The following is a 25,552-nucleotide window of genomic DNA, read 5'->3' as shown; positions in this document are numbered from 1 at the left end:
TCTGTGTGCCATGTCCCCTAAACACTGCATGCAATATATATAAGTCACCCCTCTAGCAGGCCTTACAGCCCTATGGCTGGGTGCATTATATTACATGTGAGGCCATATCTACACAAGCAGATATGTCTCCTCTATGTTTTTGTCAATTCTCAGACATAGTAAGTGACCAGGGAAGCCATTTTAAATGCATGAGCTGGACACTGGTCTCTATGCGTTTGCCAGCTATATGATGCATTCTCTGAATATAGCGATGTTTGGTATCAGACATCTCAGATTAATAAACCCTCACTGATGCCAGTGAGGGATTTATTAATAACTGCACCCAGCAGGCACCTTAGTGGTGCCCCCTGAAAACCTACTAGCTACTAGTGTGTTGACTGATTGGTCCTGAACAGTCCAACCACCACAAACTCGTTTCTGGTCCCCAACGGTGAGAGCCAGTACTCTTGACAAAGACCTGCGCTGGATGGGGTGTTATCACCTCACCCAGGCAGGATGGATATTCCGGGGCAGGAGGATTCAAAGGCCTGGCCACCTTTGTAATGGGACCCATGTCCCTCCCCCCCCCTCCTGACCCCACTTTTGCCAGCAGCACAGGCAGGAAAACTAGTCTGATAAGGAAATGTACCCAGTTCATGCCAGTCCCACCCCTAACATGGACGAGAATGAGTGGACAACACTTTTTAAATCCCTCCATCTTGTTTGGAAGGAATTAGGCCCCTGGAGCAGCAAGGATTTGATACCCGAAGTGACCTCTGCACCCGACAACCACGACCAGAGGTGAAGTCAACCAACAGTGCCATCCCAGTTCCCCAGCTGTCTAGAATCCCACTCCACTCAGATTCAACCCCTTGTGGACCTACCCGAGTTGCCTGCAAGCCCCCCCTTTACTACAGCCTTGTGGTGAGAGAAAACCCGAAAACTCCAGCACCCGCTGCACCAGACCTCTTCTGAGGTGGGTCACTGGTGCCAACGATGTTCCCCGGCTCCCCTGAGCCGGAGTCCACCCAGCGTTCACCCTTGCCGGACTCCCCGACAACGCCTGCAGCCTCAACATGAAGGATCCCCTAACCACGAGTGCTCCTGGATGAGAAATATTTGTTTCTTCATCAGTCACTCCCAGTCAGGAGTTAGCATATTTTCCAAGCCTAATAGGCTTGGTGAAGATTCCCTTCTTTTAGGTTTATATACTGTAATGGATTAGACCTCTGGCCTACACAAAATCATTTTTACATATATATTCTAGCCTCAGATGTTAATGTAGAATATCATCATGTTATATGCTTCGCAATTAGTATATATAATCTCTTTATATAATATGGAGTTGACCTCATTCTGTAAACTACCTATAGAAATCTGAAATGCTACTTGCTCCCTTGAGATTTTTATGGATACTGGATTGTTAATGAGACTAGTGTATTTTTACTAAACTATTTTATGAGTTTTTATCATATCTTGAGACATCAAGGAGACAATCTAGGATGGGCTAATTAAATAAGACTACAGGGAAACAATATGGAAGGGCAGCAATAACTGAGCAAACACACTCAATATTAAAATTAATCTTAACATAAAAGTCATTTAGAAATTATTAATGAATGTTTATGTGTTCTGAATAATGAATTTAGTAGAAAAGGAATAACGTAGAAAAATAATGTGCACGTTTGAAATCGTGACCTCGGAGAATGGCCACCACTATTTACAAATTTTACTAAATGAGTGATTAGCATACATGAAATTGAAAATGTATTAGATTAATGTAGTAATATGTCATGCTGAGAGTTATAACCTATGTTCTGTATAATTGTAGGCCTTAACTTAGCAAGTTTCTTGGCCTAGTCTTGCCAGGCCTCAAGCAGAAAAGCTGAATTTCTCAACGTGTAATGGAAAAATGCTGACAAAATGAACTGACAGTGAACTGCTCATTGTTTAATGAAATGCTTAACTGGAGCTTCTATGAGAACCGATGGACAGGAGATGACTCCTGAAAGTATCAAAAAGAATGTAATGCATGCTAGATGTACTTTCCCAGGACTCGAACAATGAAGGCACTGACTGGAGAAGGAGATGCAACATTTTTGATACCCGACGAGCCGGATGATGAGAACATCGTAAAGCGGACCAATCAACAACATGTGAACTGTGAAAAATTAGAATTCATAGATGTGGTACATAGACATTACTGGTTAAGATAACAATGTACGACTAACTGACCAACTGGAAATTGGGGGATAGTCTGGGTGACTTTGATATAAAAACATGACAGAGGGAAAAAGAGATCAGATCTTACCCAGTTATGAACTGCGTTATTGAGAAGAGATTTGAGATTCGGTCATTGGGCTCATACGCTCTGATTGAGAGCCTGATGTGATGCTGATCGACTGATAACCTGAGGACGAAGATTGACTCTGTTGCTGACCCATTCAGTGGATAGGTAGATATGACAATGTGACTGAAATGCATTGTTGTGCCTTTTCTTTCTAGGTACCACTGCACTGTTTTTTTTAGCTAGATGCTTCTCTTAAATTCTTGTTCCTAAATTGTTTTTGCATGAAATCCCACATGCGAATGATAATCTGGGTTAGTTGAGGGTTTCCTTACATGACATTGACAGATTACCGATATAATGGTTGACGGACTGCTTTGCTGAACTTCATGACTAGGAAGGATTGTTTGCGATTCGCTTATTGACCTATGTTAATGCTATAGAATGTACTCTGATACAAGCTTGGATTAGTTTAGGTTTTGGCATCTTCTAACAAATTGATGCTGGGTTGTAATCAAATTGAATTGCGTTTGAATTAATCTCATGATTTAGGGGGTCATTATGAACAGGGCGGGAATCCCCGCCGTGTTCATGCTGGCGGTCTTATCCCAGACAGCCACCCCCTTTGACACCAGCCTTATAAATAACATTCTGCTAGGCCGGGACATTGCCGACGGCTCCACATGGAGCCGTCATTAATGCTGCTGTGCGGCGGGTGCAGTAGCACCCGTTGCGCAGATCACTGCCTGTAAATCAGGCAGTGACCTGCGCGACGAGGCACTGCACGGGGCCCCAGCACTGCCCATGCCAAGTGCATTGGCAGTGCAGGGGCCCAGAGCACCCCTTCCGCCAGACTTTCCCTGGCGGGTGAACTCGCCAGGGAATGGCTGGCAGAACAAGGGTTCTTTATCTGCAGGGCAGCGCTGCGTGCAGCGCTGCCTTGTCAGATGAACTCCGCCATCGTCAGGCTGCCTGTCGGCAGTAGCGGAAGGCCGCCTGTGGCGGTCTCCACTGTCTTCATTATGTGGTGATTGAGACCGCCATGCCGGTGGTGGAAATTTCTGCTGCCACCGACATGGCGGTTTTGACCGCCATATTCATAATGAGGGCCTAAGTATTGTAATCAATAGGGAAATAAAAAATTTAAAACGTATACTGAGGTGTGTTTATTCATGACTGTAAGGTCATGGTGTGATGTTTATTACTTATATTGACTATTGATTGATGTTATGACTCATGGTTATTGAACAACTGTGCATCGATTACTGAGAACATTGGTCACACCATATCTAGGATACTCCATGTGAATCAAAAGGTTCATCGACCTATACGCGTCACCTTGTAAGTTGACTTATTAAAGTTCGACGCACCAACAGATTTTAGTAGCTGCATGATGGTTAGTTTCCTTGGAGAACTTGTTATGTGTTGACCGATGGTTATGGTGCTAGTTTAAGATTGGTTAGTTATTCGTTATTGATATTTGGATTTGTTTTTCAAAATGGCAATTGTAGCAAAAAATGATGTAACCTTTCCCAGATCCTGGATCCTGCTAGTAGTGTTGGGTATGTTCTCGGCATTCAAGTGATAGAATAAGAAAGATGGGTTGCGCTTGCACAGCTTATGCCAATCACAGGTGAATTGTGACTTATGTGAGGAAAGATAGGGAGTATGTGTACTCCAAATAAAATTTTAGTAGGTGTGCACATACTTTGCAGTATGAGAGTAGGGAAGTTGTCAAACTTCATATGAGCGTGGCGCTTTATGCTCAAAAATTGTCCACGTGGTTGTTGATGTACGGACCCTGCGTGGTCTAAGATTCCGCAGTATATTGACAAGTGTAGGAGACACTTGGTTATATGTTGTAATCTGTCTGGTTTAGTAGGTTGATCGGGCATGGTCAACAAGTCAGTGTGTGAGCTAAAGTGGGCAAGGGAAATTTTGACTGAGATTTGGCGAGTCCTATGTGGACCAGGACAGACCACCTGATCAGCTAAGAGTAAAATTTGAGGGTCGAATTTTGCTTGCAAATCTGGGAGGCTGAGAAACAGGAATAGCTGCATGAGCCAAAAGGGCCATCAGTGAAAATCTGTAAGGTCTCTAAAGCGATTCTGTTACCTTCCTGAAGTAAACCGGCAGATTTGTTTTTGTTTATTGGATTTTGGTTAGTGCTTGCAATACTTTGCTTTAGTTTTGTGTGAATTGGAGTTTAGGAGGACGAGCCGCAAGACTTTGTCAGCCGCAGTGTGTGAGTGTGATGTCACTGGAGCTGCGCTGGGATAAGTTGGTTTGTGAGAAGAGTCGCGCATGGATTGGCAGCCGTCCGTGAGAGACAATTGGTTGAGAACGTAGGTGAAAGCCGTCTTGGGAGTAAAAGTCATTTTCTGATTTGATTTTGAATACACAAAAGTAGAAAAGATGACATTTTTCAAGGCATTAAAGAGTGCCCTACAAGGAGATACTTACATTAAAGCGAGCGTAGGAGAGCCTACACCGCCAGAGAATACTCTAGCATACATTGTAATAGAAGAGCGAGGTGTCGCGCTATGTCTTTGGAGCAATTGCGGATGGTGCTGTGTGAATCGAAGCCCTTCCGAGACCAGCACAGTTTGAGGCATTAGCGGTTTGGGAAATGGTAGCCAGACAGCAACAGCTAATTAAATTTGAAGTGAGAGTGAGAAAGGTAGAGAAGTCACTAGCAGAGGCAAGATGGGATTGGGAACAGAAGAAATGGAGAGCAGTGACATTACATGATGTTAAGTTGTTTCCAGCAATTACGCAGGAAGATGAGACAGAAGGAAAGAAATCAACTAGAAAGTCAGATAAGGGTTCGTCAGAAAGGGAGGTAACAAGAAAGTGTGGAGGAGGATTCTGATACTGAGAACCAAATATTGAGAGACCGACCACCATTGTATGTGGTGCATGATGATGGTCTGAGTACTAGTGCTGATCAAACAGCCCCGGTACATGCAATGGGAACAGTGAGTCCAAAACAGGTTAATAATGGACAGGTACAAGGTGTGGTGCAGAGTAATCCTAACGTGTTGACTGCTTCAGTAGTCCAGGCACAGTTGCATCCGCCACTGGTACAAAGGATTTATCCTGAAGTGCTGATTCTTGAGACAACTTCAAACTTAGTGGTGACTACGGAACAAGTGGTTCCAAGACCATTACTGGTCCAGGCTGAGCTGACTCAGATATTGATGCCCAGGCACAGCCGCAAGGTATGCCAAGGTTTACACCAATGACGGGAACACAGTCAGATTTGACTTTGGTAATGAATCAGAGTAAGGGAGTTACTTTTCCACAAAATGCAGGTGCAAGAGCAGCCCCAGATGCAATATCGCTGCCGATTACTGTTGGTCCAGCGGTACTATTGTTTGCGCAGAAGAAATCAGTCACAGGGGAACAGGGTGAGATGTCTCAGAGTCTAGTGAGAAGAGGAGTAAGTGAGCAGGTTCAAGTAGTCTCATCCATGGGTCAGACCTTTGATGGATCGAGGTCATTGTTGGATATCAGTCCACTTGTCGCACTTCCTGATGCCGCAAATAACCAGAGTGCAGGTCAGAGCTTAAAGCTTATGACCCCGCAACAATCAAGTGTAGTGGTACAACAGGTGCCATCACCAAATGCGAGTAACATTACGTTACAGACATTGACAGCACAGCAGCTGAACGAGTGGTTAGATAGTTTGAACACCCCCACAGAATGCGTCCAAGAGTGAAGAACAGATCGATCGTGTTAGATTGAGTTAGGAAATAACTGAACTAGTCGAGGAAACAATGGGGTGAACAGGTCAGAATGTTATACAGAAGCAGAATTAAGATACTTATCGGAGAATCACAAGAGAGATGGGCAAGATACATCAGAGATTGGCAGATCTGGCAGAAACACATAATATAGAAATTGGCAAAACAAAACATTTGAAAAGGAGCTACAGGTTAGATTTTGAGGCAAATGATTTTAAACACATGAGGTCAGCTGGAATGAAGGCACACTTAAAGAACTATTACAGAGTGCTCAAATTTGTGGAACATTAGAAAAGTGGGAAGGAGGATAGGCAAAGAAGAAGGATAAAAGGAAACAATATTCACAAGAAGGGTCTGAAAGGGTACAAAAGGATAAGGATCCAGTAAATTTTTTGCCAATGAGAGTGATCCCAGGAGGGCAGTTTGTTCATGTTCCTTGGCACAGGAGTGATATTCTGTCATTTACAAATGATTATCTGAAATTAAGAGAGAAGCCGGTTGAATGGCATCAGCAGACAGACAGGTTTGTGAAGCTTTCAAAATGCCTATGGGAAGACCTGAATTGAATACTTTAATGGAAATAGTGGTTCCAGCTGATTTGTGGGTTGAGTGTAAGAGAGTGTAGATTGGCCGACAAGTGGACCAGAAAGGGATAGAACCACAGGTGCACCACCTCCGGAAGTAATGAAGCACTATTATAAGTTGATTGAGGTCCTGCAGATGAGAATTTTGCCTAAAAATGTTGACTCGGAAAGGATCGACAGGACAGTGCAGGAGGTAAAGGAGTCGATACATGCTTATTATGAGAGATTGTTAAAAGCATTCAAGCAGTACAGTGGTAAGGAAGCGACTGAGCCAAAAGACATGTTGCATTTTGTGGAAGGACTGAGACCTGAAATAGGTCAGATAGTTGAGTCATTTGATTTGCTGGCAAGCGATGCCAATTGAGGAGGTGCTGAAATATGCGAAATACTGTAGTGATGAGATTGAGTTGAAGCAGAAAAAGCTGAAGGAGAAAGCAATGGTGATGCAGATTAAGGCAGCTCAAACAGGAGTGCAAGGAACTTTTGTTCAACAGATACCACAGCAGCAGGGAACTGTCAAGTTCCAACCTCAGATGAGAGGTAGGGATCGTGGAGTCAATATCAATTGTGGTCCGGATTTGAGTACTGTAGTGGTTCGGAATGATGGGCAAGGGATGAAGAAGCTATTGCTGAGTAACATTTGCAGAGCAGTGGGACATTGGAAGCAGGAGTGTCAGACAATGGTGCAGGAAGGTGTTCAGCAAAATGGTGATGTCAATATAATTCAAAATGTGAGAATACCAAGAATGAGAGAGCCTAATCCAAATTTCCAAAACAACATGAATCAGATGCAAAATTTTCAACCCGTGCAGCAGGTGCAGATACCTCATGCACAGTTGCCACATTTGCAACCAATGCAGCAGCAGGCTCCAATGGTACCTAGACAGCAAATGCAGTTACCTCAAGCCCCGATGGAGCAGCAACAGGTGATGCTTACTCAACAGGTCACAGGTCAGAGACAAGACCGAAGTAGTAACACCGTGCACCAATTCCCATTACACAGTGAGAATGAAATAAATGGTGATTGGATGAGTGATAGTTCTGATGAGGAGCCATGTGTGCTTGCAGCCTCCTTAGCAGTAGATCAGAGTGGAACTTATGTGAGAGGAAAGGTATTGGGTCACAAGGTCTCATTTTTAGTAAATACGGGAGCTATGCGCTATACAGTAAGATGTGCAGAAGTTCCGAATTTGCCCCTCTCAGGAAGTACAGATCAGGTTGTGGGGGTAGCGAATAAGCATTTGACGAATCCAATTACAGATCCAGTGCAAGTTGAGATTGGCAACTTCCAGGAACTGCATAAGTTTGTAGTCTGTGATTCAGGTTCAGTATCCCTACTGGGAAGGGACTTATTATGTAAAACCAGGTGTTCAATTACCTGTTCAGTTGATGGAATTGAGATACAGACAAATAGTGATGATGAGGAAGATCCAGCTCCAGAACTCGAGTGTGAGACTAAAAATGAGGAGTATCCCTTGATTGAGTTTTTCCCCATGTTCACAGTGAAAGAGCTTCATTCTGATTTGCAGTGAACGGTACAGGAAAATGTGTGGGATCTGACAGGTAAAGAAGTGGGTTTGATTAAAGGACTAGAACCCATTAAGGTAACTTTGAAGCCAAATGCAGTGTTTCCGCAGCTTCCACAGCACAATATGCCACAAGTTGTCTTGATGAAAGTGGCACAGATAATTGGAGATTTTTTTGAAGCAGGGAGTTTTGAAAGAAGTCCTGAGCAGCCCATGTAATTCACAAATAATGGGTTTGAAAAAGCTGCGTGGGAAGGTGCGAATTGTTCAGGATTAGAGAAAAGTAAATGACATGGTGGTCAAGTGTTGTCCTGTACTGCCTAATCCAGCAGTACTAATGTTACAGATTCCATATGATGCAGAATGGTTCACAGTGGTTGACTTGTCACAAGCCTTCTTTTCTGTGCCTCTTTATGGGGAGAGTCCGTTTCTCTTTAGTTTCAAAATTCCTAGACCGAGTGTACAGCTGGTGCAGACTTCCTCGAAGGTACACAGAGTCACCTTCTTTGTTTAATCAGATCTTGAAAAATAATTTGGAGTCATTGGAAATGCCTTTTCAATCGACTCTGGTGCAGTATATTGATGACTTGTTGGATGCATCTAAAACAAGTGACGAGTGTAAGTACGACTCGATTGCCCTGTTGAAACATTTGGAAAAAATGTGGTCATAAGGTGTCACCATTGAAATTGCAATACAGCCAGAAGGTAGTGAAATATTTGGGTCACCAGATTGAAAAAGGGTTGAGGAGAATTTCTAGAGAAAGGATCACAATAATATTGCTGAGAAGTCTCCCGACTTCACAGAGAGATGTCAGGATGTTTTGGGGAATGGTAGGTTACTGTCGACAGTGGATGCCGAATTTTGCTGAGATTTCAAAGCCATTGCAAAAGCTGACAAATAAGGATGTTACTGATCCCATAACATTAGACCAGGAACAGATGAAAGCACTCACTGAGGTGAGAGAGAGTTTGTGCAGAGCTCCAGCATTGGGAGTGCCTGATTACACAAAACCTTTCATATTGTTTTGTCACGAGCGTAATGCATCTTCACGGTCTGTCTTGACTCAGGTCCATGGAGGTGCTCATCGCCCAGAAGCATATTTTTCAGATACTTTGCACCCTGTTGCAGCAGCCTTACCAGGTTGAAGTGTGAAGGAGTAGTGATGGGATATCCCCTGACTGTAATGGTCCCTCACTCGATTGAGATTTTACTTACAAGGACGAAAACACAATAATTGACTGGTGCCAGACTGACATAGTATGAGATAAGCAATTTAGGTGCTCCTAATGTGACATTAAAAAGATGTACAGTGCTGAACCCGGCAACTTTACTCCCAAGCAACACTGCCGAAATTGAAAAAGAGGAAGACATTGAGCATGATTGTCTTGAAGTAACCGAGTTGTGCACAAAACCAAGACCCAACAGAGATACACAATTGGAAGAGAATGACCAAATTGTCTTTGTTGATGGTTCTTGCCTCAGAGATGGTATAGGGACGTTGAGAGCAGGATATGCTGTGTGCACAATTACAGGTAGCTTAGAAGCTTCCTGGCTTCGAGGAGTATATTCTGCACAAGTAGCAGAATTGGTAGCTCTTACTAGGGCATGCCATGTATCTGCTAGACTAAGAGTCACTATCTATACAGATAGCCAATCCGGATTTGAAATAGTTCATGATTTTTGTCAATTGGGGTCACAAAGAGGTTTCTTGACTTCTACTGTTTCACCAGTGAGAAATGGTGAAAGAATAAAAGAGTTGCTGAATGCAATGCAATTGCATGAAGAAATTGCTGTGGTGAAATGCAGTACACATCTGAAATCGCAGGACTATGTGTCACTGGGGAATGGATAAGCGGATCAAGTCGCAAGTTTTTGCCCATTGAACTGTATATCGTTCAAAGACAAATGGGAATTGATGTCTGAAGAAGATACCACATGTACGAGTTTTGCATTAAGGGTGATCGACACATTAGATGAATTGAAAATGTGGCAAAGTAATGTCAACAAGGAAGAGAAGAGGTCATGGCTAAAATTGACAGGAGAGACAGGATGAACTGTGGGTATCTGAAGAGGGTCAAATGGTATTACCAAATAGTCTGCTGTCTCAGATGGCGAGGTACTACCATGGTCAGGCACACATTGGGAGGGATACCATGGTTCATCTATTCAAAATAGATTGGTTTAACCCCAAGTTCAGGCAAGCAGCTGAAGCAGTATGCCATCGCTGTGTTATTTGTCAGCAATTAAATGCAGGAAAAGGGACCATGGTAAATTTGAGCCACACTGGGAGACCTCTGGGTCCATTCAGCAGAATGCAATTGAATTTCATTAAGATGCCTTCATGTGGAGGTCTGAAATATGTGTTGGTGATTGTGTGCATTTTTAGTCACTGGACTGAAGCGTACTCTACAAGGAGAAATGATAGCCTCACAGTAGCAAAGCTGTTGCTTAGAGAGTTGAAACCATGTTTTGGATTTCCAATCTCTTTAGAATCAGATAGGGGAACGCACTTCAATAACGAGGTGATTAAACTCTTGTGTGCAGCATTGAACATTGAGCAGAAGTTGAATTGTAGCTACCACCCTGAAGCATCAGGACTTGTGGAGCAGATGAATGGTACTTTAAAATCAAGAATTGCCAAAATGTGTGCAGCTACGAATTTGAAATGTCCAGATGCATTGCCCTTAGTGTTGATGTCAATGAGAAATACACCTGACAGGAAGACAGGACTGTCACCCCACGAAATCCTTATGGGCAGAGCAATGAGATTGCTAGCAGTTCCAGCCAATGCACTTATCAATATTACAGATGATATGGTGTTAGACTACTGCAAGGGTCTGGCTGATGTGGCTGGCTCTTTCTCTCAGCAGGCGGAGGCCACCACACTGCCACCAATTCACGATCCAGGGCACAACCTGAGAGCCGGCAACTGGGTTGTTGTCCGAAAACATGTTCACAAGGCGTGTTTGGAGCCACGTTTGAAAGGACTGTATCAGGTAATCTTAACAACTACGACAGCTGTGAAGTGTGCAGGGATTCCGAACTGGATTCATGCAAGTCACACGAAGAAAGTGGCATGTCCACTGGATCATAAAGAAGCGTTGTTGGGAGAACCAACAACCACGAAGCAAGTTGCAGCACCAGAACCAGAAAAGGAACAAGGAGAACCTTAAGCCGAACCTGAACTTGTGGAAGATGGGTCTACCACCCCTTTGAGAGATGAAAGTGAAGAGCTACAGGAGGGTTTTGGAGACTCCATCTCAACTGACGTAGCAGGAGAGCATTACACAGCAGGGGTTCTCCCAGAAGAAGATGATTCTGAGAAACAAACAGAGCAAGAATTAGACCCAGAAGGGGAAGGAGGTAAGATAGATCAAAGCCAAAGTGATCTGACTCTTCCTGAGCATGCTGCAGGTACATCAAGAGAAAAGACCACAGAGAAAGAAAATGAGACGAGTCCAATCTTGAGAAGAATATTGATAGAAGTTTCAAGGAAAGGAGACAATTGGCCTGAATCACAAGTAGAAAAACGGAAGGCAGTGGTTACTGATCAAACATTAGAGGAAGTAGATACCACAAGAAAGGAAGAATTGAGTGAAGGAGAGTTGAGTGGTGATCGAAAGTTGAAAAGAAAGAGAATAGCAAGTCAAAAATGCGCAGGTCCTGAATGAGCGTATGCAACTACAAACAAATGGCAACACAAGTTTATGTCTTTTTGTTTTGATAGGGAAGTTCTGAGTCAGTATTTTGATGTAACCTGAAGATGAGCAAGGAGCTGAACTGTTGAAACTAATCTGAGAAATATTTTGAGAAAAGAGACTGTCAGAAGTAAACTGGAAAAGACATTGTTAACCTGATTTGACATTTGAAAACCGGATGTGACGAGCTGCTAATCAATTTTGAAAAGGAGATGGGTTCCTAGATGTGAAACTGAGCTGCTGAAAGAAGAATTTTCTATTTTTGATTTTTGCTGCACTTTTCCAAGTTACTTCTGCTTTCTGATTCTTTACAGATCATGGTTGAATTTAATAAGCAAGTTAGAGATGCTAGACATAAGTATATACGTGTTGGGTCAGCAATTATGTGTGGGATTTTGTTTTGTGGGAATGTCTGTTCTTGATGAAAAGGGAGTCAACCATACTTCTGCTTCTTAGACTACTACACTAACAGCCTTAGAAAAGTTTAAGTTAGATGAGAAATATTTGCATGATTATACTAATGCTCAAGAAGAACTTTCTTCTAAAGTTTTCTATCGCTTATTGAGGGAGTATGTTGAGACAATGGATGCAAGGGATTGTCTTGTGTGCACGCAAATTCCTTCATCAGTTGAGGAAGGAGTTACTTACCATAGTCTTCCATTAACCTACGGGATAAGTTGTAGTCTGCTACTAACAAGGTTCTATGACCAGGAGTATATTCAATATTTTTATTCCAATTATGATGTAGTGTTTTTGTTTGTTCCTATCATTAGGTAACAGAGTAGAGTAGCTAAGGATCATGACATAGTATTGGTTAGTGGACTCTTTGAGCCTACACTAACCTTTGGGACTCCTTACGCTCATAAGAATAATTTCACATGCTTGCTTACACCTTTGGAGAAGAGCTTCTTAGGCCATACTGATGATAGGAGAAAAGCATTAGAAGAGAAATTAGACAAAAGCTTAGAGAAAAGGACTTACAAGAATGATTATGTTTACACTGCAATTAAAACACAAGGGAAATTAGATTTAGATGCCTTACACGTAGGGAAGCTTTGTATATATAGGCCAAAGTCGCACACTGACACTATCTGTGGGTACAAGTGAATGTAGGCATGTGTTTTTGTTTCAGAGTAAATGGACATTTATGTTGAATGGTCAGGACTCTGCGATTCTGGGAATCTACTATATTTGTGGACTAAATGCTAATTACCGTCTTCCAAGAGGATGGTATGGGACATGTTATTTGGGGATAGTATTCCCAAAGATTTACCAGATAGAAGATTTGAAAACGTTTCCAAAACTGACTGAATTACATCATAAGAGACTGAGGAGTGAGTCCTCTTCTGCGATAGTGGGAGATATATTTGGTGCGGTGATTCCTTCACTGGGGAGAGTCCTGAATTCGATTAAGATTCGAAAGATGTCTACTAATGTGGATAACATGCTTACAAATTTTACAGAGGCAATACGCCTGATAGATACTGAATTGGCTGCGGAAAGAGCTATGACTCTTCAAAATCATCTTGCTTTAGACATCCTTCTAGCGAAGGATAGCGGAGTCTGTAAAATGATTAACTCTAGGCATTGTTGTTCATATATTCCTAACAATAGTAAGGAGATAAGAGACTTACTTACTAACCTGACTAACTCAAGTAGTGATTTGAAGGAATTGAAAGAACCAGGTGTTTGGGAAAAAGTTGGTAAGGGGTTTGCTTCAGTGGGAAACTGGCTTAGTAAAATTTGGAATAGGGTACTATTAAAAATCATTCAGGGAATGTTGATTGTAATAGCTTGAATATAAGGGATATGGGGATTATGTAAATTGTCAAGGGATTAAACTGAAAAGGTCTAAAAATAATCAGAGGAGGGAAGAACGAAACAGGGAAAGACTCTTTAGGGAAAATCCGAGAATAGGGCAAATTGTTGAAGAAATCGAGCTATAAAATTTGTAGGTGGTAAAAGTAGTGTGATGACTTAGTAACAAATGTTTAAGTTTCTAAATAATGAATTTAGTAGAAAATGAATAACGTAGAAAAATAATGTGCACGTTTGAAATCGTGACCTCGGAGAATGGCCACCAGTATTAATGAATTGTACTAAATGAGTGATTAGCATACATGAATTATTGAAAATGTATTAGATTAATGTAGTAATATGTCATATTGAGAGTTATAAACTATGTTCTGTATAACCGTAGGCCTTAACTTAGCGAGTCTTGTCAGGCCTCAGGCAGAAAAGCTGAATTTCTTACTGTCTAATGGAAAAATGCTGACAAAGTGAACTGCCCTTGAACTGCTCATTGTTTAACAAAATGCTTAACTGGAGATTCTATGAGAACTGACGGACAGGAGATGGTGACTCCTGAACGTATAAAAAAAAGAGTGTAATGCGTGCTAGATGTACTTTCTCAGGACTCGAACAATGAAGGCACTGACTGGAGAAGGAGATGCAACATTTTTGATACCTGATGAGCCGGATGATGAGAACATCGTATTGCGGACCAATCAACCACATGTGAACTGTGAAATATTAGAATTCATAGATTTGGCACGTAGACATTATTGGTTAAGATAACAACGTACGACTAATTGACCAATTGGAAATTGGGGGATAGTCTGGGTGACTTTGATATAACAACCTGACAGAGGGAAAAAGATCTTACCCCGTTATGAACTAGGTTATTGAGAAGAGAAAAGATTTGAGATTCTGTCATTGGGCTCATACTCTCTGATTGAGAGCCTGATGTGATGCTGATTGACTGATGACCTGAAGATGAAGAGTGACTCTGTTGCTGACCCATTCAGTGGATAGGTAGATATGACAATGTGACTAAAATGCATTTTTGTGCCTTTTCTTTCTAGGTACCAACTACGCTGTCTAATAGTTTTTTTTTAGCTAGATGCTTCTTCTAAATTCTTGTTCCTAAATAGTTTTTCCATGAAGTCCCACATGCGAATGCTAATCTAGGTTAGTTAAGGGTTTCTTTACATGACGTTTACAGATCACCGCTATAATGGTTGACGGACTGCTTTGCTGAACTTTATGACTAGGAAGGATTATTTGCCTGCGATTCTATTATTGACCTATGTTAATGCTATAGAATGTACTCTGATACAAGCTTTGATTAGTTTATGTTTTTGGTGTCTTCTAACAAATTGATGCTGGGTTTTAATCAAATTGAATTGCGTTTGAATTAATCTCATGACTTAGTATTGTAATCAATAGGGAAATAAAATTTCTAAAACGTATACTGAGGTGTGGTTATTCATGACTGTAACGTCATGGTGTGATGTTTATTATATTGAATATTGATTGATGTTATGACTCATGGTTATTGAACAATTGTTTTTCAATTACTGATCACATTGGCACACCATAGCTAGGCTACTCCATGCGAATCAAAAGGTTAATCGACCTATACGCGTCACCTTGTATGTTTACTTGTTAAGGTCCGACGCGCTAACAATCTCAAAGGCAATTAAGTGTTAATTGAGAGTTAATGCACTTCTGCCAAACAGGATATATGTATGTAGCAACAACAGTCACTGGACCACTCATCAGCTCTACAGGGATGCAACATATCTAGTTACGAAGCAGAGTACAACAGGAAAATAACTGCAAGAAAGTGAAAGGTCTATAACATATTTAAGTAGAATCATTAAACAATCAGTGTTTCCACTGGCCTCCATATATTCTCTAAACTCTGTTTCAGTAAATGGATTCTGAAATTTGCCATTAGGTTTGGTAATCTTCTGATGAATACCACCCTTGCCCCTGAAACATGAATAAAAGCTTTTTTTGTGTTTCAATTTGAGGTCATTTAGTTTAAGGCATTGAGTAGAAGTATATTTAGAGGTTGCTTCATTTACTTTCCACACCAGCTGATAGCATGCATACTGTCACTTTAAACCTCAGCTAAAAAGCTTTGAATGTTTTTGATGCAAAATGGCCTACTTTAGATAAACAAGTGAGTTCTGTAACAACGGCAGTTTAACAATCTTTTATTGCTTAAAATACGAATGATTAATGCCTCAATCTGCAAAACATTTACAAATTCCCGACAGTGTGTTATAGGTGGATGATAAATCATGCATAGTAAACATACTGCCACCATTCCAGATGTTAGAGATGTTTCCTAGATTCTATCTTGACTTTAAGAGTTGAAGTAATAGTAACTATACAGCTCTGCGGACCTGTGAGTGATGCACTGATTTCATTGTTGGGTGTGATACGGACTGCTGTTTTATGGCTTAAATCTAAAATACATGATTTCTCCACAAGTGGCACATTAACAATAAACAATGTGAAGAAAGTTCAAAGAACCCACGCCCAGTTCTTGAAGCTGGACTAAATTACAGCAGTAATTTTTTTTTTTTTTTAACATACTAAAAAATCTGCTGTACTGAAAAAACAAAAGTCTGAAGATGTGCCATTGTGACACAAAGATCTCTACCGGTAACAATACAGCATCATAAAAAGAGGCACTACCCGAACAGACACTTTGTTCTTTATGAATCAAACAAAGAATAGAATGAAATATTCCTGAAAAAAACTTTGCATTAGGAAAAGCATATATTTCAGAAGGAGGAATATCATATGGAGCTGTAAACTTGATCAACGACAGAAAGCACACAACTGCCCATTCTAGAAGATTCAGTCCAACCACAAACATCTGAGACTGCATGAAGGACTTACACAATCTGCTGTGGATGAAATACATGCTGGTGTCCTCAACTGGTCCAACAGCGTTGCTTCCTACCACTGCATGCAGAAATCAAATTAAGTGGTCCCATTTTCAACTTCAGTGTAGGCAGCAATCAGTGTAATTTTCTAAAACTGCTTCATCACTGCCGCAATGTACCACCACAGTGGGAAGAAAGCCTCAGCCTAGCCTTCCTTATTTCGGCAGAACTAAGGTCAGAAAAGCTAGAAAACTTGTGTTTGAACATTGGGATCAGATAGATGTACTCTACACCATAAGCAGACCTCAATGAAAATGCTAAGATTCAACCAAATAAATAATCAGACCTGCAAATTCTGCAGACCACACTCTGCTTGTAATGTTTTTGTACTCTGCTGAAACCACAAACCCCTTTACTTCTGGAGCTTTAGTCAGATTACTTACTAGTCAGTATCCTTGTCTATCTTAACCCTACTCTCTTTATTTATGATATGCAGCAGGGAATATTCAAAGTTAACAGCAGACACTTCAACAAAAATAGTGAGACAAAATATATCTTATAGCATTGTCCAAAATGACCCATCAAATACAATGGGCCCAGAGTTTCTACTGGCAAGTTTGAGCACAACATTGGTCAAACCCTCAATAAGATGACCCACCTGACACTGGGAAAACTTTAAACTGAACCAATAGTTTCCAACAACTGCTCATCAAAACACTGAACAAATTCAAATGAGGACATTCATAACCTGAAGTGTCAATGGCAGAAGTCACTCTCTGAAAGGACAAGAAACACTGCATGGGCCACAGGACAGGAGGCCTACATAAGGAAAAGTTGCAAAATGAAAGGGAATGTGAGACATTTTTAGCCAATAGGCTGCCACTCAAAACATAAGCGAGAAAACTGGCACCGGGCCTTTAAGACCTCCCAAGATCCCATGTATCCCATCATGCCACACAGTTGACAGGTCAGTTCTTTTTTCCGGTTCCTACTGTTTGGATTCTGGAGCACCGGCTCTGACATTTTTGTCAGAAAAATCCTTTAAACCTTTTGAAATACCATCTGTTTTTTTAAAGATCTCAGTTTGTAGTGCACAGCCTGCTGATATTCACAAAATATATCATATTTCTATCAATTATGCCTTCACTCTTGTGGAAAGAAAGGGCTCAGACTGACCCTCAATCAGTCTGTATTCTGTGTCTTCCAGAGTCCCATAGTCCAGGCTCCTGTCCTCACTGTCAGAAACTGTCCAGACGGACCCCGAAGGACAGAGAGAAAATAAGGTTACATGGACTCCAGGACAAAGGAACTGCAGCAAATTCAAGAGGCCATCAGGTGAATCAATCTACCTCCAAACAGCACGCCTCATCTAAAATCATTCCACAGTGGGAGAACCCATGAAAGACACCAGACATGTCGTTCCCAGTTGACGTCTAAAGCTACATTGCCATCAAGAGCTTCACTGGCTGGCCGAAAGTATTTGTCGATGTCGAAGCAGGTATCACTGTCAAAGGACACATCAACGTCGAGAAAACAAACGTCAACGGAGAAACAGAAGACTTCCAGTCAACAAAGTACACAACTCAAATCCCATCGATGTCAAGAGGTCACTCAGCGTCGTCAGAGGTACAACCTTTGACAGTTGGTCCAGTGGAACCAAGGCCTTGTTCCTAAACCAGGCATCCTTCTGAGACTCTACTGAATATCTCTTTGCGCTGGCTGGAAAGCCTACAAAAAATACATGTACGTCATCCTTCGCCTCGGACTACTCCCCATCAAGGGTTACTCCGCATACATCATCACCTAGGGGACACCTTCTCCAAGGTTTTCTCCAAACACTCCATCAGCTCTTATGGACAGATGTACTCCTGCGCAGAGGTCCTCTCAATGATCGAGAAGTCCCCTAACTCATAGATCAAGGTCAAAGCCTGCAAGAACCAGATCCACTAAAGGATGGTCCCCCTCCACCAGCCAATTTCGGCCCCAGGGACCCCATCCCCCAGGGCCAAGCTATCTGTGCTGCATGCTCAACAGGGCACCCACTGTGTAAAATGGGATTGCAGGGGAACCTGAAGGCCGCCACAGTCCAACCCTGCTCCCTGCCTCCTGCGGGAGCTGGTATTGCTGTCACAGAGAGGGAGCTGCTAAACATGCAGCTCCCTCTCTGTGAGAGAAATAGTTGCTCTGTTTCCCTGCCTGCATCTCAGCAAGCATGGAAACAAAGAAATCCCCCCATACAATGTGAATTAAGCCTTGGGAAGGTGGTGACCCCCAGGGCTGCGGGTGCACGGCCCCCGCATAATATGTGAATTAAGCTCCAGGGAGGTGGCGGTCTCCTGGGCGTGGGTGGGCTCAGCTGGCCCATCCACATAATAATAAGCCCCAGGGAGGTGGTGGTCCCAGAGGCATAACAAATGCCCTAGGTGTTGGCCTCATTCCCCACCTCTCCTTTATTTTAACATGCCTCTGCATCCTGGCCCACCCAGGGGCTTCACTAAGGCAAGTGCGGAAGTCTGTGCTTTTAAAAAAAATTTTTTAATTATTATTATTTTTGCTGCAGATTCACAACCCTGTTGCAAATTTGTGATAAATATATATATATTTTTTTAAATGCTGTTTTGCTTTGGGACTCCAGCGCCAGCGCTAAGGGGTCAAGGTGTCCCTACCCTGGCCCCTTTTCTAATTTTCTACCTTTTTTCTGGGACTCCACTGAAGCAGAGTACCAAGATGGCTGCCACCTATTCTATGCCATACAATCAGATAGAGATTACTAGAAACAAACTGCACTTTTTACATCTAGGGAACATTTCCTTATGACAAAGGGCAAGAGGGAAGGAAGTGGCATGACACTGTGACCTTTCTGCAGTCTAAGATTCAGTGGAACACAATATCTTAAAAAGACTGAGGCCAGAAAATGTATATACAGTGGGTCGGAATGGTGTTTAGTTAATGGGTAGTGCGGCAGAAAGTTGCAGAAGGGCTAGTAAGCAAAACAGAAACAGAACATAGCCAACAGCAGATGTCACACTGTGCTCAGATCTCACTCAATGAAAGAAAACCACAGGCAGCATAGTACAGGTAAAAGCTAGTTGACAACAATGCACTAGAGTTTAAAAATACAATAAATTATGCATGGATGTCAATTCACCAAGATGCCAGGGGTAGCGGAAGTGAGATATCACACCCTCTGACCATCACAAATCTTTAATGGAACTGTGATGGCCCAACACATCAAAGCCAACACTATGTCCCCAAGGTACCTTCCAAAACACACTCAAGAGGGGAGAGATTTCATCAATACTAAAGAATACTAAAGAAATCCACTGCAAATCTTAAAAATCTTAAAAATTCCCAGCCGATCACCCACCTATCCTTCCTGAGATCACAGAGAAGCATATTAATAACCAGCTTCTTGAGAAGATCAAAATCAACACCTATCATCAGGATTAAGGCCTCATAGCAAAGGCAACCATTTCTGACATTGTCAGCACGCATGTCTTCTCTCCTATTTTCCTTCTCAGCCTTCAGCACCATTGAAAAGTGTGACATTAGTGACATTCTGTATATGCTTCCATGGTACTGTCCTTCACTGGTTTACACTGACATGAAAATGAGTTTGAAGTTCAAACCCCCACACCCCAACCAACACACTTACCCTAAATCCTGTGGGTTTCCCAAGGCTCCCTCTTCTGGCCAGTACATTAGGAGGAAATTCCTTTATTCTGGAAGAATAAAGGTTAAGAGTTGACAGAAACTTATTTCATCTTAAATGATGAAGAGCTTAGGGACAAGCAGTGGCCCAGAGTATAGCAGCACTTTTAGATAGCAGATGCCTGTACCGCTGTAATAGGCTCTTTCTAAGCCTATGTCATAAACACTGACAGTTCCTGTTCACTTTGTCTATTTCTATAGTTACTCCCTATCAGGCTGCTCTGTTTTCATTATATGCCTATCCTCAGACAAGCCTCAGATTCTTTCATAAAAAAAGTGTGAGGTTTTCAAGACAAGCATAGACATGTTATTATCATGTCTCCTTACTGCCCAAGCTGACATACAATCATGTGTTCCTATTGTCTAACCGGACATAACACTGCGTCCCCTTACAAAGCGGACATGCTTTTGTTTTAGTTATTGGTGCATATAACTAATAAGTGAATCAAGATGACAAATTTTGTCGCCATGATTTAGTCTTGTTAAGGCTTTAGTGTCAGCAAGTTCTGCATTTCTTTTTATAATATAAGATAAAATCAGCAATTGGATACTATAAATCCAAGTATCGAATCATGGTTGTAGAGGGATTTCACACTAAGATGATCACGCCAGATGTCACACCATTTCACAGCATCAACAAGGCTCACTTCGAGGCGACATCAGGGACAGCGAGAACAAGTTGCCTTCAGGCTCTTGCTGTTTATTTTCTAGCTGTTTATTTTACAACTCCGGAATAAGTGACTTGTTATTTCATAATGAAAACACATATGTTCTGTGATCATTTTGAGAGACTCAAAACAGGCTTCCTATTTAAAGCTTCAAATGAGACTAGCGTAGCACTTAGAAATAGCTTGAGATTGTTAGTATGCTAAGGACTCAATCATGTTAGAAATGTTACTGATGTTTCGCAGACCAGGACATGCTTTGCTGTGTTCCTTTTTGCATTCTGTTTGATTGCCATTCATATTTCATGCACTTTGTTAGGATTTTAAAATAAAAATTTCTAAAGACATGTCCGGTTGTGGTATTCATTTAGAAAAGAGGGATGACTAATTCATATTGGTGCTCTGTATTAGCCTTTGCACCAGGAGGTTAGAAATTCAACCCCTGCAGCCTGGTGGGGGTAGGGTGGCTCAGTCATACCACACATGGTACAATAGGGCAGTGTCAGTAGCTCTGCTGATAATAGGGCGGAACAGAAGGTACTCAAGGAACTCTGAACCCTGAGAACCATATCAGGAGGGCACTCGCTATTAAAAGTTATTAGGATTTGTTGCTCAGATCTGCCCACCGTAGGAGAATGAGCTCTAGTTACCTTAGTGTTGCCCCTGGTAGCACCAATACTAAGGGACTACTGACTGGAGAAACACTGCAAAGAAAACTGTACAAAGGTTTCACCCATGTGTCATTAGAAAGTGGGGGATTACATTTGAACAAGTTTCTTAATCCAACTTTTACCATTTGTACCAAGGAACACATCTTTCCTTTTTCAAAACAGAACAATATGTTTAAAACGTTAATGAAGTATAAAACCATATTTTACCTTGCACATTTCAGAAAACAGACCAAACTGGGATTAATTAGCCTTTGTCATTCTTCACACAATAACTTGTGGCCAGGCCATTTTATGATGCATGTTTCTACACCTACCTGTTTAGTACGGTGTGCCACGGCAAGCATTTCAAAGTTGACATACTCGAGTCGACACTGCACTTTAGAGAGAGTCTGTCATTTAAAAGATAAAAACTCATTCTTGCAACTGCAGTCTTAACTTCCCCATGGGACACCGCATGGGTAATAGAGTCCAAGCACTCTTGAAGTCCACTGGCAGTGTGTGTGACCCGCATTATAACAATGTCTTCTGTAGATAATCTCAATGTGTATAAAAATCTGAAAGAGTGTCAAGAAAAGAATGAACAGTGCAAACAAGTTATCATACAAATGAACATGAATTATGCGAAGTCAAAAACTATTTCTGAAATATGAAGCAAATTATTGGAATTACTATACACCAATTCCAAAACCTTTCAAAGGGAGCAGCAGAATAATGCTGTCATTAACGCATTTACAGAAAATAAGAACTATCATTAACCCCTTACGTGCGCTGGACGACTGGGAGCCGTCCAACACCACGGTGGGCATGTGCAGAGGACGGCTCCCAACACCCACCAACGCTCCCATGTGGGCTGCCTTTCCACACACCTTCACGAGGGATGACAGTGGAAGCACTTCTGCTGCCACCCCCTACTCTCCCCTGCAGCATCTATGGACGGATGCGCTGGAAGCCACTTGCTTCCAGCACATCGAAGGAGAAAGGCGAGTTTCTCCTCGAGGAGGGGGCTTTGCTTAGAACTAAGAGGCATTGGGGGGGTGGGGGGTGGGGGGAGAGGGGATAAAGGCTTTTCCTTTCCTCCGATGTCTCTTTGGAACATTCCTGCTGCACGATTGCGCATGAGGCTGTGATCGTGCAGCAGGAAAGTCCACTAGTTTTGTGCAATATTGCCAAGTGGCCCTTGGGGAAGAGTCTCTCCCCTTTAGGGGCAATTATTCTGGCTGTTTCTATTCCCCTTGAGGGCAGATCGGCCTTTTTTTATTTTTTTAGGCCCATCTGCCCCCAAGGGCGGCAGAAGCCACTAAGCCACCAGGGATATTTTTTTGGGTTACTCCCCTTCAGGGAGAATTACTTAGGCCTTTTCTGCCCCCCCCTTAGGGCACATCGGCCTTTTTTCTTTTAAGCTCATCTGACCCTAAGAGGGACAGAAATCACAAGGCCGCCAGGGATATTTTTTTGGTGATGTTTGGAAGTGGCCCCTTGGGCAAGGGTTGCTCCCCTTTAAGGGGGCAATTATTTTGCCCGTTTCAGCCCCCCTTGGGAGTAGATTGTTCTTTTGTCTAGGCCCATTGGCCCCCAAAGGGTGCAGAAAACTACTAGACACCAGGGAAAGTTTCTGAATTAGCAGGTTGTTTGTGGACCTATGCATCATTTGCACTTGTTATAAGAATGTTTCATTTCTTCTTTTTATTGCAGTTCAGAGCTTTTGATTCCTTTGCTGTGACTCCTGCTTGCAGTTTTGGCAGTGGTAGACCTGCAGTTTGCGTAGTTGCATGTGTTTAGTAAGAAAAAAAGAAAAATTGTACTGTTTTCTCCAAATCAGTATCATTCCATGTATGAATGAGTTTTTTGTAAATGGTGTATTATTAACATATTTAGCTTATGTTTTACTATGTGTGAAATTCTCCTTGGGTTTGTGCACTATGTGTATTGTGCTGTCTTATGAATAATTTTACTTTGTTTTTCCTTTTTAGTGAGATATCGTTGGTGCTTGCGGTGTCTGTGCAAAGAAGGTGCTGGTGACTCCAGCTGTCTCTGGCAAGTGAGTGGTATCATTTTTGATTATATAGGCCTTTGTGATAAAGCCACACTTTGTTCATTACTTGCTTTACACAGTGTTGGTTGTTGTTGACTTATTTGTCAAGCTACTTTTATTAGAAAGGATTATGGCTAGCCGCAAGATGACTGCTCGGCAGGTTGTTGGTATGCTTTTTGAATCTTCCTCTGACCATGATTATAAGACTGACTCTGCATTAGACTCAGAGGAGGAAGTGCAAGATTCTGCCAGTGGATATTCTATCCGAGAGGAATCATCCGATGATGAAGCTACTCTCAGTGCAGATGAAGTGCCTGTCTTAGAAGAGGACACTGATGTGCCGATAGTGCAGCAAAAGGCATCTGGATTGAGGACTGGGGCTGAAAGGTTTACCATTGGAAGAGCTGAGCTCTGGGTTGCCCCAAACATGAATACTGAAAACTTTTTGCCTCTACATTTCTTTCAATTGTCTATGGATGATGTATTTTTTGGGTGACACTGTTGACCAGAATAAATTGTATGCTCAGCAGTATTTGAGGGGCAACATTGCCAGACTTAAGCCCCACCCTAGAGCTACCCGGTGGACTCTCACAAATCTGGAAGAGTTGAGGAAGTTCTTGGTTTTAACTGTTTTGATGGGTTGGTTAGCAAGTCGTTGCTTTCTTCATATTGGTCTACCGTTCCTTGATGGCAATTGAAATATTTCCTGCAATATTGAGTTGTGATCAATATTTGCTTCTGCTTTGGATGCTGCATTTTGTTGATAATGCTTTAGCATTGCCATAAAATCACCCTGATTGTGACCATCTTTTTAGGATTCGGCTTGTCCTTGATCACTTTTAGATCGATTTTCAGAAATCTATGTTCCAGGGAAAGAAATAGCTTTTGATGAGTCTCTGGTCCTGTTCAAGGGGCGTTTGGTTTTTAGGCAGGACATTCCTAGCAAGAGAGCACATTATGGAATTAAGATGTACATTCTGTCTAAGAGTAATACAGGATGCGTCTATAATTTCCTGGTCTACACTGGTAGAGATTCCACTATTGACCTTCCTGGTTGTCAGTGCACTTTTGGAATTAGTGAGAAAATTGTGCGGGATCTTGGCAGAGGACTTTTTAACAAAGGTCACCATTGTAACTAAATAACCTAAACTGGTATGCAATTGTTCAGGGAATTACTCAAAGTAGACACTGCTGCTTGTGGCATAGTCCGCTCTAACCGTAAAAATTATCCAAAGGAGCTTGTTTGTAAAAAAAAAAAAAAAAAAAATAAAGAAAACTTGAGAAGGGACAGTGCAGTGCCTTGCATAGTGATGAACTGCTAGCTGTGAAATTTGCAGGCACGAGGGATATCTACATGCTGACTACCATCCATGATAAAAGTACTTCATCTGTGACTGTTTGGGGACAGGTTGCTGAAGTGCGCAAACCTGTGTGCATTTTACACTACAATAAGCACAACGGTGGTGTAGCTAGAGTAGATCAGAGGTTGGAACATTACAGTGCTATTCGCAAGGCTTACATATGGTAATCCTTTTGTTTAATATAGCAACCTTCAATGCTTTTGCTGTCTTCAGAGTAAAAACTAGTTGCCTTCAGGAATCTGCCGTTTATTTTCTAGCTCCGAGCAAGCTGTGATAAGGAATAAGTGACTTGCTATTTCATAATGAAAACACATATGTTTTGTGATCATCTTGCAAAAATGTTTTTGAAAGCAGTATACAGTTACGTCTTCTGGACCCTCCTGGTTGCAAGGATATATAGGGCTTGTAGGTTTTCCAAGAACCCAACCTATCCAAAGCTAATAAATGAACTGCTCCTTGCAATGGTATTTCAGTGTGTACCGAGTGTACAGCAACTCACTTGGTAAAATATCAAGAGTGAAAAAAAAGGAATCAAGGAAACCGATGTACTTCCGAAACGGGCAAAAGTTATGGAGTTCAGAAGCAGTGGTTAATTGCACTTCTCTG

General features: G+C 41.9%; 1 protein-coding gene across 2 annotated transcripts in view; it reads right to left on the bottom strand.

Moving 5' to 3' along the window:
- Window positions 1-25,552, bottom strand: part of RTTN (rotatin) — a 978,768-nt gene that overhangs the window by 545,428 nt on the left and 407,788 nt on the right. For both annotated transcript variants that reach the window (XM_069219896.1, XM_069219897.1), the window contains exon 25: window positions 21,868-22,107. In XM_069219896.1, the coding sequence (XP_069075997.1) occupies window positions 21,868-22,107 (240 nt within the window). The remainder of the gene's footprint in view (window positions 1-21,867; window positions 22,108-25,552) is intronic.

Source organism: Pleurodeles waltl, chromosome 2_2 (assembly GCF_031143425.1).
Source record: "Pleurodeles waltl isolate 20211129_DDA chromosome 2_2, aPleWal1.hap1.20221129, whole genome shotgun sequence".
Lineage (NCBI taxonomy): Eukaryota > Metazoa > Chordata > Amphibia > Caudata > Salamandridae > Pleurodeles > Pleurodeles waltl.
This window is presented reverse-complemented; position numbering and strand designations above follow the sequence as displayed.